The sequence below is a fragment of the Protopterus annectens genome, chromosome 1.part0 (genome assembly GCF_019279795.1).
Source record: "Protopterus annectens isolate FY-2018-M chromosome 1.part0, PAN1.0, whole genome shotgun sequence".
NCBI lineage: Eukaryota > Metazoa > Chordata > Ceratodontiformes > Protopteridae > Protopterus > Protopterus annectens.
The window spans coordinates 1,305,826,052-1,305,843,815 of NC_056725.1; the positions used below are offsets into that span (position 1 = coordinate 1,305,826,052).

A 17,764-nucleotide genomic window follows, 5' to 3' on the forward strand; every position below is an offset into this window, starting at 1 on the left:
GAGGAAGGCTGCTGAAGTGGCTGCTGCTCTAGTTGAAAAGTGGCCTAATGCCCTTAGGCACTGGCTTGCCATGTTGTGAATAGCAGAAACGAATGCAGTGGCCTATCCACTTTGAAATAATCTGCTTTGAGATAGCCTTTCCTTGTGATCCTGCAGCATATGCCACTAGTAGTTGCTGTGTCTTTCTGAAAGCTTTGGTTCTGTTCAAGTAGAAGCATAGCTCTGTGTGCATGTCCAAAGAATGCAGAATTCTCTCCCCCTTATTCTGTGGGTTTGGATAAAAAGTAGGCAGATGAATAGTTTGGTTAAGGGCCACACTGGACACTACCTTAGGCATAAATGTCGGGTTTGTCCTCAGAGAAACCCTGTCTGGTAAAAAGGTTCCACAGCCATGAGTGCCTGTAGCCTGAGACTGTCTTGCAGAATTGCTAGGAGCAGAGCTGTTTTCCAAGAAAAAAACTTTATATCAGCAGTAGTGGCTGGCACAAAAGGAGGCAGGGTGAGTTTTTCCAAGACATAATTGAGGTCCCATGCAGGTATTGGTGATCTCCTTGGAGGCCTTAAGTTTTTGGCTCCTCTGAGGTACTGCATTAATAAAAGATGAGAAAAGATTGGTGGCTATGTATTGTAATGAGCCGAAATGGCAGAGGCATGAATTTTAATTGATGAAAAGGATAGGCCTTTGTCTAGCATCTCAGTTAAGTATTGCAAAATCTGAGGAATATTTGGTACAGCTGTGTCAATTCCTTGTGCCTGCTTCCAAGCACAGAATCTCTTCCATTTTCCAGTGTAAGATTTTCTGGTACTAGGCCTTCTGGCCTCCAAAATGACATCCATCTCAGCTTTAGTGAAGGGCGCGTTTTGTATGGTCTTGAGTTGGCTGTGCAGGATCTGATTGTTTTGTTGGGACAGTAGAGGTATTTGAGGCAAGGCCAAGCTGGGCATTGAGACAAGTTCCTTAGGATTGGATACCAGTACTGGCGGCCAGTCTGGGGCAATCAGTATCATTTTGGCTTCTCTTGTCTGACCTTTAGGAGTACCTTGGGGAGGAGAGGCAGTGGAGGAAAGGCATATACTGCTAAGTTTTCCAGCTGAAAGATAGGGTCCACTTTCCATGCTTGTCTTTATAAGTCCTTGTGCAGAATCTTTTTAGTTGGTAGTTGTGAGGGAAAAAGATCTATATCCAGGCATCCCCATTTCCTTATCATCATGCTGAAGACTTGTGGATCCAATTTCCACTCGTGGGGATCCTTGTGGTTTCTGCTTAGTTCGTCTGCCAGAGTATTTATCTTTCCTGGCAGGAATTGTGCCTGCAGATGTACCTGGTAAGTCAATGCTGTGTCCCACAAAGTCATGCCTAGTCTGCAAAGGGGGCAAGAATGAGTGCCTCCCTGCTTGTTTATATACCACATGACCGTGGTGGTGTCTGTCTTTATCAGTAGATGTCCTGGATGAAGTAGGTGCTTAAAGGCTGTCAGGGCATTCTTTACAGCTAGCATCTCTTTTTGATTGATATGTAGATGCATTTGGTTTGTGGACCATGTGCCTTGAATACATCTTCCTGCCATGTGGGCCCCCCAGGCATAATCTGATGCATCCGTTGTTAATGTCTGCCTGGCTGGGAGTAAAGTGAATGGCTGTCCCTTGTTCTGGTGACAAGCCTTCGCCCACCATCGAAACTCCTGTTGCAGGCAGGGAATGAGGGTAATTATTGTTTCCAGGCTGTGGCAATGTTGAGTCCAAACACTTTTTAGGTACCATTGAAGTTTCCTCATATGCAGTCTCGCATATGGAATTAGTAGAATGCAGGATGCCATGAAGCCCAAAGCCTGCAGAATTTTTTTTGCAGATAACTGGGCCTTTGTTGCCAACAGTTTGAAATAGGTAGTCAGTTGCCTTTGTTTGTCTGGCGTGAGATAAGCCATCTGGGCAGTTGTATTTAAGCTTGCACCCAGGAATATTATCTCTTGAGAGGGTACTAGTTTTGATTTCTTTTTGTTGACTGTGTACGCTAGGCCTGTAAAAAATCTCTTTACAAACGCCAGATGCTGTAGTAGAATGTCCTTGTTCTCTGCTTGAATGAGGCAGGATATATTTGTATTCCCCTTTGTCTGCAGAATGCAATTACTGGTGCCAGGCACTTTATGAAGACCCTGGGTGCAGCAGATAAGCCAAAGGGTAGTGCAGAGAATTGGTAGTGCATTGACCAGCTTTGAATCTGAGGTATCTTCTGCATGTTTGTCTGATTGGGACATGCAGGTATGCCTCTTTTAGGTCTAAAGTCACAAGCCAAGCCTTCTTGCCCAGCATGGGCAGAAGCTGCTGTAGAATCAACATTTTGAATTTTGGTACATCCAGATTTGTGTTTAGAATAGATAGGTCCAGTACTGGTCTCCAGGTCTTGTTCTTTCTTGGTACCAAGAACAGTCTTGAATAAAATCCTTGTCCCTGCTCTTGCTCTGGTACTTGTTGAATGGCCCTCATGTCCATGAGGGATGAGGCTTGTTTTTGTGCCTCTGCCCATTGATGTTTTGGCAGGTCTAGCCAACCGTTTGTCCTTGGCAGGGTATGGAAGTGAAACTTGTAGCCTTGTGACACTATGTCTAGAACCCATTTGTCCTGGGTTATGTGCCATTTTTGAGAACAAAGTGCTAGTTTTCCCCCTAAAGGTGCTGCCAGAAGATAAGTGCCTGGTGCAGGCAGGGGGAAGTCATTGGGACTGTTTCCTGTATGGCTGTGATTTGTCTTCTCTACTTTTGGAGGTAGAAGCACCCCACTGTTTAGACCTGTATGAACCTTGGGGCTGGGATCTGCCTCTTGGGCATCTGTATCTGCCCCTTTGTGGTCTGTCTGACACTGGAAAGGACCAATTCTTTGTAGGCCAGTGTCTGCTAAATCTTGGAGGCTGTACCTGTAAGAAATCCTTAACCGTTTGCATAGATTTAGCTTTGTCCTCCATTTTCTTTAACACCTCTTCTGCTTTAACACCAAACAAGGTATCATGCTGTAATGGAGCATCTAATAATTTTGCTTTGACATGATCAGGCAGATTTTATTCCTTTAACCAAGCATGCCTCCTGATGACAGAACCCGTAACAGCGGCCCTGCAGGAGGCCTCCAAAGAATCAAAACCACATTGCAAAGTATGCTTTCCAACTTGTTCAGCTGCATGCAATAAATCCTGCATTTCTTTGTTTTCTGCACATTTAGAATTTATCAACATTTTCTGTTTAAGCAGTGACATAATATATTGCTGATATTTGAGCATATGGAACTGACAATTTAAAGCCCTTACAGTCAAGGTAGCAGAAGTGTAAATCTTTTTTCCCCATCTGTCCAATGCCCTAGAATCCCTGTCAGAGGGGGTAGGGTTTTTTTGCAGCGGAAGCCTCGACCCCTTTGGGACCCTGAGAGATGGTTTCTGGGTCAGCAGCAGAGTTTTTGAAAAGGAATTTGAGAGTCAGGAACCTGGTAATACCTGTCCGGCTTAACAGGAGCTGGAGGTAAGGAGTCAGGGGATCAGACTGGACTCTGAAAATACATCTAAAATATCTAACAGGCGGAATAGCTAGGGGCCTGTGCTGTGGAAGTAAAAGTCTGAGCCTTTTCTTAGATTCTGAAAAATCTTTGCTCTCCCAGTGGAAATGCTCCTCATGGTATGCAAGGTTTCCCCAAAAGAATAATCCTCAGGAGGAGAGGGTGAAGGGATTGATTCTTCAGCATCAGAATACTCATAGGGAGGAAGAGAGTATTCCTGATCAGAAGAGGAATCAGATGAAATGGAAACCTGATCTGAAGATTCATATTCTAGCTCTTGCCTAGGCCTCTTCAGGAGGGGGATGGGGAACCCCTGATCAAAGTAATTAAGTCTTCGGCCATTTTGAGCATCTGTTTTTTAGGCATGGAGGCCTGTCCATGAGGCTGCTGTACTTATATCTAAGAAATTAAAGGTGCATTAGTCTTTGCCTTTGAAGCTGAAGTCACTTTAATGTACAATTGGTAGGTCTGAAAACACCCTCAGAAGCCGATGCCTGCTCAGTGGCTCGGACCCATCTGAGGGAATAGTCTCCGAGGCAATACCTTGAGCCGGCGACTCCACATGGGAGTCTGTAGTGGCCTGTGGGTCTAAAGTAGCGGCGTCAGGGGCTGCAAAATGCCTCACTGAGAACCGGCGACTGGCTTAGAGAAGCCTGTCGGTTTTGGACCTCGGATGCCTGTCCTTTTCTTTTTCTTGTTTCTTGTGAATTCCGGTAGTCGGATGGCTATCCGGCTATCGTAATTAAATCTTCTGCAAAACAGTGAAATGCAAAATCGTACGCTTAATAGTGTGCTGGTTAAATCTAGCACAAAACCGACAACTAGCAGCTGTGGTCAGGGCCTAGGCAAAAAGAAAAGGATGCCATGAAGCCCAAAGCCTGCAGGATTTTTCTTGCAGATAACTGGGCCTTTGCTGCCAACAGTTTGAAATATGTAGTCAGTTGCCTTTGTTTGTCTGGCGTGAGATAAGCCATCTGGGCAGTTGTATTTAAGCTTGCACCCAGGAATATTATCTCTTGAGAGGGTACTAGTTTTGATATCTTTTCGTTGATTGTGTACCCTAGGCCTGTAAGAAATCTCTTTACAAACGCCAGATGCTGTAGTAGAATGTCCTTGTTCTCTGCTTGAATGAGGCAGGATATATTTGTATTTCTCTTTGTCTGCAGAATGCAATTACTGGTGCCAGGCACTTTGTGAAGACCCTGGGCGCAGTAGATAAACCAAAGGGCAGTGCAGAGAATTGGTAGTGCATTGAACCAGCTTTGAATCAGAGGTATCTTCTGCATGTTTGTCTGATTGGGACATGCAGGTATGCCTCTTTTAGGTCTAAAGTTACAAGCCAAGCCTTCTTGCCCAGCATGGGCAGAAGCTGCTGTAGAGTCAACATTTTGAATTTTGGTATATCCAGATATGTGTTTAGAATAGACAGGTCCAGTATTGGTCTCTAGGTCTTGTCCTTTCTTGGTACCAAGAACAGTCTTGAATAAAATCATTGTCCCTGCTCTTGCTCTGGTACTTGTTGAATGGCTCTCATGTCCATGAGGGATGAGACTTGTTTTTGTGCCTCTGCCCATTGATGTTTTGGCAGGTCTGGCCAACCGTTTGTCCTTGGCAGGGTATGGAAGTGAAACTTGTAGCCTTGTGACATTATGTCTAGAACCCATTTGTCCTGGGTTATGTGCCAATTTTGAGAAAAAAGTGCTAGTTTCCCCCCTAAAGGTGCTGCCAGAAGATAAGTGCTTGGTGCAGGCAGGGGGAAGTCATTGGGACTGTTTCCTGTATGGCTGTGATTTGTCTTCTCTACTTTTGGAGGTAGAAGCTCCCCACTGTTTAGATCTGTATGAACCTTGGGGCTGGGATCTGCTTCTTGGGCATCTGTATCTGACCCTTTGTGGTCTGTCTGACACTGGAAAGGACCAATTCTTTGTAGGCCAGTGTCTGCTAAATCTTGGAGGCTGTACCTGTAAGAAATCCTTAACCGTTTGCATAGATTTAGCTTTGTCCTCCATTTTCTTTAAAACCTCCTCTGCTTTAACACCAAACAAGGTATCATGCTGTAATGGAGCATCTAATAATTTTGCTTTGACATGGTCAGGCAGATTTTATTCCTTTAACCAAGCATGCCTCCTGATGACAGAACCCGTAACAGCGGCCCTGCAGGAGGCCTCCAAAGAATCAAAACCACATTGCAAAGTATGCTTTCCAACTTGCTCAGCTACATGCAATAAATCCTGCATTTCTTTGTTTTCTGCACATTTAGAATTTATCAACATTTTCTGTTTAAGCAGTGACATAATATATTGCTGATATTTGAGCATATGGAACTGACAATTTAAAGCCCTTACAGTCAAGGTAGCAGAGGTGTAAATCTTCTTCCCCCATCTGTCCAATGCCCTAGAATCCCTGTCAGAGGGGGTAGGGTTTTTTCCAGTGGATGCCTTGACCCCTTTGGGACCCTGAGAGATAGTTTCTGGGTCAGCAGCGGGGTTTTTGAAAAGGAATTTGTATGAGTCGGGGACCCTGTAGTACCTGTCTGGCTTAACAGGAGCTGGAGGTAAGGAAGTCAGGGGTCAGACTGGACTCTGAAAATACATCTACAATGTCTAACACAGGTGGAATAGCTAAGGGGCCTGTGTTGTGGGAGTAGAAGGAAGTCTCTGAGCCTTTTCTTTGATTCTGAATAATCTTGGCTCTCCCAGTGGAAATGTTCCCTCATGGTATGCAAGGTTTCCCCAAAAGAGTAATCCTCAGGAGGAGAGGCTGAAGGGATAGATTCTTCAGTATCAGAATCCTAATAGGGAGGAAGAGAGTACTCCTGATCAGAAGAGGAATCAGATGAAATGGAAACCTGATCTGAAGATTTATATTCTGTCTCTTGCCTAGGCCTCTTATCAGGAGGGGGATGGGGACCCCTGACCAAAGTAATTAAGTCTTCGGCCATTTTGAGCATTTGTTTTTTGGGCATGGAGGCCTGACCATGAGGCTGTTGTACTTGTTTCTTGGTCTTTAAAGGTGCTTTAGTCTTTGCCTTTGTAGCTGGAGTCACTTTAATGTACAATTGCGTAGGTCTGAAAACACCCTCAGAAGCCGATGCCTGCTCAGTGGCTCCGGACCCATCTGAGGGAATAGTCTCCGAAGGCATACCTTGGCCTAGGCGACTCCACATGGGAGTCTGTAGTGGCCTGTGGGTACAAAGTAGCGGGCGTCAGGGGCTGCAAAATCGCCTCACTGAGAACCGGCGACTGGCTTAGAGGAAGCCTCGTCGTCGGTTTTAGACCTCAGATGCCTGTCCTTTTCTTTTTCTTTGCGTTTCTTGTGAATTCCAGTAGTCGGATGGCTATCCGACGGTATCGTGTAATTAAATCTTCTGCAAAAACAGTGAAATGCAAAATCGTACCGACGCTTAATAGTGTGCTGGTTAAATCTAGCACAAAACCGACAACTAGCAACGTCGTGGTCAGGGCCTAGGCATGGAATACAGTAAGAATGAAAGTCCTTATGAGGTATTTGCTTCCCACAAGAAATACAATTATTAACTTTTTCTGACATCGGTCTGGAGCAAGAAAAAAGTTTTCCCCAACGGGGTACTTAGCTTTTAATGAAGACTTTGGATCTGAAATTCGAACACGAAAATCTCAGGAGTTGGCCGACTGGCACTTGGAACTGCTTCTGCTTCAGGCACCGTGCGGCAAGAAAGACTGAAGAAAATGGCGTCGGCTGCATCTTTTATACCCCTGGCGCACTGACGTCAGGGAAGAGGCAACAGCAACCGACGCCAGACCTAGACTTTGGAATTCAGGTCGACTGAAGGTAGCCCTGCCAGCAGGATAACCCAAGTGTAATGACTGCAACAGGGAAACACGAAGAACATCTGACAAGTAGTTCATCTGAGGCTTTTGATATGACCCCCTCAGGAGGCTCCCATGCCACTGATTGCTTCTATGTCCTCACAAGCCACCCTGTCACAGTTGGGTCTGGAGCCATTTTGCAGGCAGCAGTCAATGACACGAGTGATGGTGTTTGAGGCTGAAAACAGCATCCCTCTGATTTTTGTCAACAGGAAGTTAAAGGGAGAGTCCTTTAAGCCTGATTACATACCAAAGATGAAACAAAACCACTGGCACTGAAATGGCTATCAGTCTGTTTGCCCGAGGCAAAGCGGTCTGCCGTAATTACAATACACCCAGGTGACTTCCAGACCTTTTCATATGGGCACAAGGTATTACAGATTCCATGAAATCAAGACAGTCAGCACCTGAAGAAGATCCTGCCTCGAGAAACTCCCCTGTTATGATGAAAAGGGTGCTTTCCCCCCAGGACGAGACTAAATTTTTCTGGTTGTGAGACAGAGGCGCTGGCACATGCAGTTCAGTTCTCTCCAGCATCTTTTCTTGACACTGACTGTGAAGACACACTGCCCCCAGCCTTGCCACTTGAGGATTTGTTAATTGGCGTTAACCTTCACGTGGTGAAGGAATCCTTCATTTAGAGGATAAGTAGTTCTCCCAGGCACAGATCAAGTACAAACAACTTTTGGGGTCCACCTGAACCCAGACCTTTGGCTGTTCCTTCAGTCCTCAAAGTCTTGGATTGTTTTTAATGAAACATCCAAATTCCCAACCCCATACCCTTAAAAAGCCAACCTACTACCCCCCCCCCCCCCAATAAGGTCCACTAGTGTCACAAACCTCTCTATGAGAACTAAGTGGAAGTTTCTGTAGTGGTGTCTATGGATTACTGTCATGGATCTGTTGGGACTGTATCCAAGAACCCTATTTCAAATGGAAAAGTAGGATCCTTGAGTGGTTTGTTAAGAAAATGTGCAACTCAACTACCCTGGCTACTGGGGCTCTTCACTGCCAGTTTAATATGCTCAAAGGAGTATATCCATGAGCAACTGAGGCAGAAAGCAGAGGGAAAACAGTAGAAGAGACCTGAGGAGATGCAGTACCTGTTCAACCTTCTCTTTCAGGTTGCCAGGCACTCTGTAAAACGTTTTATGCTGAAGATGAATCATGCATGGCAGCCAAGTTATGGAATCTTTAGTAAGAGACATGTCTGTCTGAGGAGGCAGCTCCTTCCAGAGAATGTCAAGTCAGAGGTTCTTGAGAACTCCTTGTCCTGTGGTGTATCAAAGAGCTATATCGTAACATTTTCTGGAAGGGGCTTGCCCCTCAGCCCCATGTCTCTCACTACAGACCAGAAAAAACTTGCCTACCACAATGCACTGAGATCATCCGTAATAATGTCACACATTCAGTCCCAAAGATATAACATATATATTAGCAGACAAATTTAATGGTAACTTTACCTCACCTACCCACGCTGTGGCATCCACTATCCTCCAAAATTTAGTTTCCTCAGTAATCACTGTGTAAGAAAGCTTAGAATCCCTGTGAAAGGCTAAATAATAATCTGATGTTGTTTTCATTCACCCTCATAATAGGGTCTCTGATCCGGCTGGGCCACTTTCCACAAACTTGGATCAGACTCTCAAGCTCCTCCCGCATACCCAAAATATCCTACATACACCCAACTTCCTCAGATCTTGTTTGCCGCTACAGTGAGTCACACACGGATTCCTCTCTCAAACTTTCCTAGTGGGGCACTTACCTTACTGTCTGCATCAGGAGGATCCACGGAACATGACAATGCTACAGTAGCAAATGAGCAGTTCATCAAACTGTGGCTAGAAAGAACTGCAGCCGACTACCCTTTATATCACTGATGTCCTAACATTACACAGGGAAGAAAAAAAAATAAAAAGTCCACCAGGCCAGAGGGATAAAGGAAGAAGTCTGGCATCCAGGCCAATCTCCATGGTTTCTGCAGCCAGGAATCCAGACAGTCAGTACAGCAACAGTGAACAAGGAAGACCTCTTTGCTGTTACATTAGTAATACCTTCTGCAGTAGTAGATGAACGGTAGATATGCAGGACAGCAGTAGAAGCACATGGCTGCCTGGCTCAGTTAGGTGCAACTAATTTGTTTTGTCTACTCTGATTTTTAGCAAAGCATTCTAAATACAAGGTTTTGCCAATGTGAAATGCCGAAGCACAGTAGAGCTCAACAAGAGCATTAGTGGTTAAAGATGAGCTGTCACAGCTTCTCAGTATAATAAATTCAGAGGAAGAAACTGATAAGACTGCATTGCTCACTTAAAATGATTTTGATAAAACTGAGCAAAAGAACAAAAAGAAAGAAACCAAGAAGGAAAGGAATCAGACACTCAGGAGAATGTAGGGTACTACAGCTACAATTTAGTCAGCATTCAGTAAAGACAGAGTTAGAAGTTTGAACAACTCCTCTTGCAAATAAGAGTGCAAAGTACATATCTGCATCAGTTTTAACACCTCAGTTTTAATACCAATGTTCTCTGGTAAAACTCCCAATGCCCATTACAAATGTCACCAAGTTGATTTTACTATATATCAACAATACAGGAATCAGGCTTGCATACACAACAACATTCAGAGCACAAACTCACGTCACAGTAGAGGAGAGAAGTTACAAAGATTAAGTACAGATTTAGAATAAACTGACTGGCAAACCAGTCTACAGACCTAAACTTTGTTTTGACTAACCTTGTAACATGCGTCCACATTATGGCCAGACTGATGGAGATCACCTGAGATGAAAGGAATTCAGAACACTTGACTGACGGCAGTGTTCCAATAACAATAAGAGTTTGCAAGGAAACATATAATAGATGTGATAGCGCTATGGAGTTTCTACAAAAAGTGAATACTTCTAGTCACATATAGTACTGAAAAAAGGAGGAACATCATGTTAACAGCGAACTCAATTCAGGTTTGCATACAAGAACCAGGTTTTTGCGAACAGACTACTTTGCTACAAAGAAGTCACAAGGGGGGCACCACAAAGGCCACAAAAAAATAGATGTACAAAACAGACAGTAAAGTATGCAAAAATACTAGGTCAACTCCTGTCACCTCAATATATTGCTGATATAAGAAAATGAGTCTTTCTTGTCCAATCATTAAAAAGCTGCACTAAAATGTAATGTTCTACATACTCTGTATTTTGTCACTTGATGAAAAGTATCTGAAATTCACACGTATTCCAGATACAGAGGTGGATTACAAGTGTTAACCTTCATTATTATTGATACGACAGAGGGAATTGCAACCTGACTGAAAAGTTACCATCTTCAGGCACTGCTGTGAGAAGTTGTGATTGATGTAAGTGGCTTCCATAGCCAAGTTTCTTGGGGAGTTAAAGGAGTTTCCTTCATCTTGGGGAGGTTCATTTGCAGTTTCACTCACTGTCAGAAGATCTGTATGAAGAGAGAAAGTTTTCACAATTAGCATTAAATATTATACTGTCCAGTAGATTAACAATCATCTTCACTCAATTCCTCAGAGATGACATCCAACTCATAGTAATGATACACATGGCTTACTACACACTGCAGAAGAGAAGCAAATTAAATTTACTCAAAGTTCTCATAACAGAGTTTGGAAGGAAAAAAAGTTGTTCAGCTTTGTTATATAGTAAGCATGGATAATCTGAATAATACAAAGGACAGTAAGATAAAGTTGTTTTTGAATGACACATTCATTCATATAACCAAATGAGTTCATATATATACCCCTCTTTAAAAATACTCAAGGAAAAAGCATTACAACTTGGTGAACTCTTGAAAGTTTCATGACCTCCATCACAAAAGGGCAACAAAGCAGTGATCCACAGTAAAAAGTGAAATCACAACATATGCAGTAAACTCAGTTAACCAGAACTCAAGCAACAGGCACAAAAATCGAAGAAATACAGTACAATTTTCATGTGCTGCACTTTGTTTTTCACCCAAAGAAACTTAACTTACGTTTTTAAGAGTTTTAAAAAGGAAGATAGGAATAAATTCCCTCTCTCCCCAGCCTGAGAACAAGTCAAACTAAATAGTATAGGGTACAGTATTAGTCAGGCCTATTTCTAATACTAACTCTCAAGCAACCAGAAACAAGAAGTTATGTAATCACCATAACATTCGATGTATGTAGTCCATCTCGCCTCACATTCTTACCCTTGGGTTTGGAGGCGAACCTCGGCTCTGACTCGGCCATACCCTAGCTCAAAGTCTTCAATTGGCTCGTGGCTAAAGAGGTATCCCATACTGCAACGCACCCATCCCAGACCTCGTTTGCTGCAAGCTCACATATGCACACAAACACGCTGAAAGGAAGAACCAACCCAACAAAAAAGGATACTGAAACCAGAGACTAAAGCTCTAAGTCCTCCAGGAGGGGTTAGGTGGGTGGGTTAGTAAGAATGTGAGGCGAGATGGACTACATACATCGAACGTTATGGTGAGTACATAACTTCTTGATGTTATGTAGTCCAATCTCGCCTACATTCTTACCCTTGGGACAGTGTCCCTAGCACCTAAACCTTGGGTGGCTCATTGAAAAATACTCCTGAGCACTGTGGAACCAAAGGAAGATCTGCCTCTAGATAGCAGATCCAATTTGTAGTGACTAATAAAGGTGTGAGGTGATGCTCATGTAGCTTGCAGCACAAATATCATCCATAGACATCCTAGCCTGAAAAGCAGTAGAGGTAGACACAGATTGTGTAGATTGAGTCTTCACTTTAAAGGGTAATTCCTTGCCATTTGAAGTATAAATGAAGGAAATGCAACTAGAAATCCATCTGGACAGAGTTACTTTAGAAACTGGAGACCCAAGTCTATTGTCTGAGAATGAGACAAATAGTTGATTTGATTTCCTAATATCTTTAGTTCTATGTAAATAGAAATGCAATTGTTTGCGAACATCTAAGTTGATGAAACTTAAATTCTGCCCTGTTAGAGAATTCAGGGAAAAACACAGGCAGCTCAATGGACTGGTTGAGGTTGACAACCGAAGCAACCTTTGGCATAAAGGAAGGATTAGGTCTTAAGACCCTATCCTTGTGAAATACCAATTAAGGGGGCCGAACCGATAAAGCTTGGAGCTCAGAGACCCACCGAGCCGAAGTGATGACTATCAAAAAGATAGTCTTCCAAGACAAAAATTTAATGTCACAAGTAGATGCGGGCTCAAAGGGAGGTGAGGTAAGCCGCTGTAACACAAAATTGAGGTCCCATGGCATCACAGGATCAAAGACTGGAGGTCGAAGCAGCATAGTCCCTTTCAGCAAAGCCCTACAAAGCCTGTGCGCCTTTAGATTGGGTTCATTAGCAACATGAAAGGTAGAAATGGCTGCCAACTGCACTTTGATAGTTGCCGCAGCTGATCCCTGGCTGAACAGTTGAGAAAGAAATTCTAAAACTGATGGAATGGGAGCTGTATAGGGATCAATCTGCCTTTCATGAGCCCAAATGGAGAATCTCTTCCACTTACTGGAATAAATCTTCCTAGTAGAAGGCTTGTGGGAAGAAGACAGAATATGAACCACCTCCATGGAAAAATCACGGAGCCTGACTAGGGACAGAACTAGAGCAGCCAAGCTGTCAACTTGAGGGTCTGAATGGAGGGATGGAACTGCCCTGACATACGAGTCAGCAGATCTGGCTCTGGGTCCAGAATCCACGGATCGTCCATTAGATAAGGGTGGAGAAAAGGAAACCAAATAGGACTAGGCCAGTGTGGTGCAATCAGTATCATCTTGCTTCCCAAGGATTGTGCTTTCTGAATAACCTTCATTATCAGGGGGACTGGCGGGAAGGCATAGAGAAGACCGGAGGGCCAATCGTGAACTAGAGCGTCCCTGGGTGACTCCCCCATCCGGGGGATAAAGGTGAAGTAGCTGCTGCATCTGGCATTGAGGGGGCTGGCAAACAGGTCGCAGCAAGGCTGACCCCATCTACGGAAAATCTGCTCTGCCACTTGTTCGTTCAGGGACCACTCGTGAGGCATCAGAATAGCTCTGCTCAGCCTGTCGGCAATCACACTGGACTTCCTCGGTATGTGCATTGTCACTAGAAAGCATCGGGAAGACACTGCCCACTGCCACTCTCGAAGTGCCTCTCTGCAAAGGGGATACGATCTGGTTCCTCCTTGTTTGCTCAGATACCATACCACTGACATGTTGTCTGAGTGGATTGCAATTGTCCCATGAAGAAGAAAACCCTGAAGTGCTTGCAACGCTAATAGCACCGTTCTCATCTCCAAGACAATGATATGCAAATGGGTCTCATGCTCTTGCCACGTGCCTTGGACTTTCCTACCGAGATAATGCCCCCCCCACCTGATCTGGGAGGCATCCATGGTCACCGTGGCAACTGGAGAAGGAAGAACGAAAGGCATACCTGCGTTGAGATTGCTGGTCTGAAGCCACCAGCGCAGACCCTGCTTGCACTTGTCTGTAATCAGAATAAGACAGAAGAGAGGGAGAGGCTGTAGAGACCATTGGGCAAAAAGCAGCCACTGAAGAAGCCTCATGTGTAGTCTCGCAAGAGGAACTAGCATAATCGTGGCAGCCATGGTCCCTAATAACCTGAGGACCACTTTTGCCTTGACCTTCTTCAATGGTTGCAAAGTGCAGACCTGCTGCTGTAAAACCTGAATTTTCTCTTCTGGTAGGAAGGCCCTCATGAGCACAGTGTCTAATTTGGCGCCGATAAAGGTAACACATTGCGAGGGCAACAAGTCAGACTTTTCCTAATTCAGAGTAATTCCCAGACTTTTGCACAGCGCAATAGTGGCATCCCTGGTCTGTAGCAGTAGATGCCTGGTGGTGGCAGACAGGAGCCAGTCGTCCAGGTACGGAAACACTTGAAATCCCTGACATCTCAAGTGAGCCGTTACCACTGCCATGCATTTGGTGAACACCCTGGGGGCTATGGTGAGACCAAAGGGCAGGGCATGAAAAGTACAGTTGTATACACTTACCATAAATGTAGATGTTAGAGTGTATTCACTGTTGCAGTCATTACATTTGGGTAATCTGCTGGTAGGTTGCCCTCAGTCGGCCTGATTAACAAAGTCTTGGGTCCTGCGTCGGTTGCTGTCCCTTCTTCCATGATGTCAGGTCATCAGGGGTATAAAACATGCAGCAGACGCCATTACATCAGTTTGTCTCGCCCCAGATGTCAGGTGCCCCCCAAATGGGCAGCAAATAAAATTAAAAACACAAAAAATATGCCTCCAATCCCAAAAGCAAATACACCAAAAGGGCTTTTAAGCATAGTGAAAGAAAGTAGAGGTATAGCCAGAGAAAAACAGGGGGCTGGAGGGAGGATAACCAGGACTGCAACAGTGAATACACTCGAACATCTACATTTATGTAAGTGTACACAACTGTACTATGTTCTTCATGTTTCACTGTTGCAGTCATTACATTTGGGTAGATTCCCAAAGCTATGGTTGGGTGGAGGGAATTATACAGCATTAGGACCAGCTATAAGACCCTGCAGGACAGCAGTGGCAAAGCCAGCTCTGGATTTAGAGAAAAGTGGTAAATGGTAATGTTTGGTGAACGTATGAACTGAGCTCCAGGTAGCAGTTTCTAGAGTGTCCCTGATAGGAACACCTCTGAGAAAGGCTGTAGAAGTAGATGCAGCCCTGGTGGAATGGGATCGGATCCCCCTGGGGAATAGTTTTTCCATGGTGCATATAGCAGAAATGAATACAATGGCTTATCCATTTGGAAATGGTTTGCTTTGAAATAGCCTTTCCCTCTGCCCTGCAGCAAATGCCACCAGCTGTTGTTCAGATTTTCTTTGAGATTTTGTCTTAAGTAAAATCTAAGTTGTCAGTGTACATCCAATGAATGCAGAATCTGCTCCCCCTTGTTCTGTGGATTGGGAAAGAAAGTTGGCAAATGAATGGGCTGATTAACAGCCACACTGGATACCACCTTAAGCATGAAGGATGGATTGGTCCTGAGAGATGCCCTGTCCGCATAAAAATGATGAAAGGCTCCACTGCCGTAAGAGCCTGTAATTCAGAAATCCTTCTTGCTGAAGTGTCTGCTAAAAGGAAAACTGTTTTCCAGGAGAGAAATTTTAAGTCTGCCATAGCAGCTGGCTTGAAAGGAGGGAGAGTTAGCTTTTCCAATACAAAACTGAGGTCCCAGGCAGGGGTTGGAGCTCTCCTGGGTGGTCTTAAGTTTTTGGTCCCTCTGAGATACTGCTTTAGCAGAGGATGAGAGACGAGGGGAGGTTCTGTGTTGTAATGAGCTGAAATGGCTGAGGCATGGATTTTTATGGAAGAAAAGGCCAGTCCCTTGTGAAGCATCTCAGTTAAGTATTGTAAAATCTGAGGAATGTTGGGTACTGCTGTGCTTATCCATTGAGATTGATTCCAGGCACAGAATCTTTTCCATTTGTCAGCATAAGATTTTCTAGTACTAGGCCTTCTCGCCTTCAAAATGACATCCATCACAGGTTTGCTGAGGGATGCTAAGGGTGAATTTAGGAGATTAGCCACGCTGCAAGGTTCAAAGTTTGGAGCTGCGTGTGCAGAATTTGGTTGTTCTGCTGAGACAGTAAAGTAAGGCGTCTGAGGCAGGTGCCATGGTGGAAGGTGCGACACATTGCGCAGGAGTGGGTACCAGTGTTGGTGATGCCAGTCTGGAGCAATCAAAATCATTTTTGGTTTGTCTTGCTTGATTTTTAGTAGAACTTTGGAGAGCAGAGGCAGAGGGGAAAGACATAGACTGATAGGTTTTTCCAGCTGAAGGCTAAGGCATCCACTTTCCAGGCTTTTTTATGATGAGTTCTTGTGCAAAATTTGTCCAACTGATACTTGTGGGGTGAGGCAAAAAGATCCATGTCTGGGCTCCCCCATTTGCATGTCAACATGTTGAAAATCCATGGTTCCAGTTTCCATTCGTGTAGGTCCATGAGATTTCTGCTTAGTTTGTCTGCCAGAGTATTCAGCTTTCCGGGCAGGAATTGAGCTTGTAGTTGTACCCAATAGGTCAAGGCCATGTTCCACAATGCCATGGCTAGTCTGCACAGGGGGTAGGAGTGTTTACCCCCCTGATTGTTTATGTACCACATAACCATAGTGTTGTCTGTCTTTATCATTAACTGTCCTGGATAAAGGTAGTCCTTGAAGTCTGTCAGTGCATTCTGTACGGCTAGCATTTCTTTTTGATTGACATGAAGGTGCATTTGATTTGGGCTCCATTTGCCCCGAATGCACTTCCCTGCCAGATGTGCCCCCAAGCATAGTCTGACGCGTCTGTAGTTAGGGTTTGGGCGGCAGGGGGTGGAGTGAATGACAGTCCCTTGTTTTGGTGGCAGGCCTCTGCCCACCATAGGAACTCTAGTTGCAGGCAAGGAATGATATGGAATCATTGTTTCCAGGCTGTGACAATGCTGACTACATAGACTTTTTAAGTACCACTGAAGTTTCCTCATATGCAGTCTTGCATATGGAATTAGAAGAATGCAGGAGGCCATGAACCCCAAGGCTTGCAGTATTTGCCTTGCAGAAAGCAGGGTTTTTGTGGCCACCTGTTTGAAGTCAGTCACCAAATGAATTTGCTTCTCTGGCGTAAGGAAAGCCATCTGGGCAGTTGTATTCAAGCTTGCACCCAGGAATGTAATTTTTGAGAGGATACCAGTTGTGATTTCTTTTCATTTATAGTGTACCCTAGACAAGTTAGAACCCTTTTTACAAACGCCAGATGGTTTAGAAGAGTGTCCTTGTTTTCTGCCTGAATTAGACAATCATCCAGGTATGGCTATATTTGAATATTTCTTTGCCTGCAAAATGCAATTATTGGAGCCAGGCACGTTGTAAAGACCCTGGGTGCAGTAGATAAGCCAAAGGGCAGTGCAGAGAACTGGTAATGCAAGTAGCATGCTTTGAAGCGGAGGTATCTTCTGCAAGATTCCCTGATTGGGATATGCAGGTAAGCCTCTTTTAAATCTAGAGGTGCCAACCAGGCATCTTTGCCTAGCATAGGAAGTAACTGGTGAAGAGTCAGCATCTTGAATTCTGGAATGTCCAGAAAGGTGTTTAGAGTAGATAAGTCCAGAATTGGACGCCATGATTTGTCTTTTCTGGGTACCAGGAAAGGTCTTGAATAGAAACCTTGTCCCTCTTCCTTTTCTGGTACTGGTTGAATAGCCCCCATGCTCATGAGGGAAAGTACTTGTTTCTGGGCCTCTTCCCAATGATTTGGGGGCAGGTCTGGCCATCCGTTTGGAATTGGCAATGTGTGGAAATTAAATCTGTATCCCTGGGATACTACATTTAAAACCCATTTGTCCTGGGTTATAAGTTGCCAGTTTCTTGCATGAAGAGCCAGC

General features: G+C 44.4%; 1 protein-coding gene across 1 annotated transcript in view; it reads right to left on the reverse strand.

Annotated features, from left to right (window-relative positions):
- Nucleotides 1-17,764, reverse strand: part of EIF3D (eukaryotic translation initiation factor 3 subunit D) — a 1,307,751-nt gene that overhangs the window by 419,904 nt on the left and 870,083 nt on the right. Inside the window, 1 exon segment of the mRNA XM_044070941.1 lies at nucleotides 10,704-10,834. Within this exon segment, the coding sequence (XP_043926876.1) occupies nucleotides 10,704-10,834 (131 nt within the window).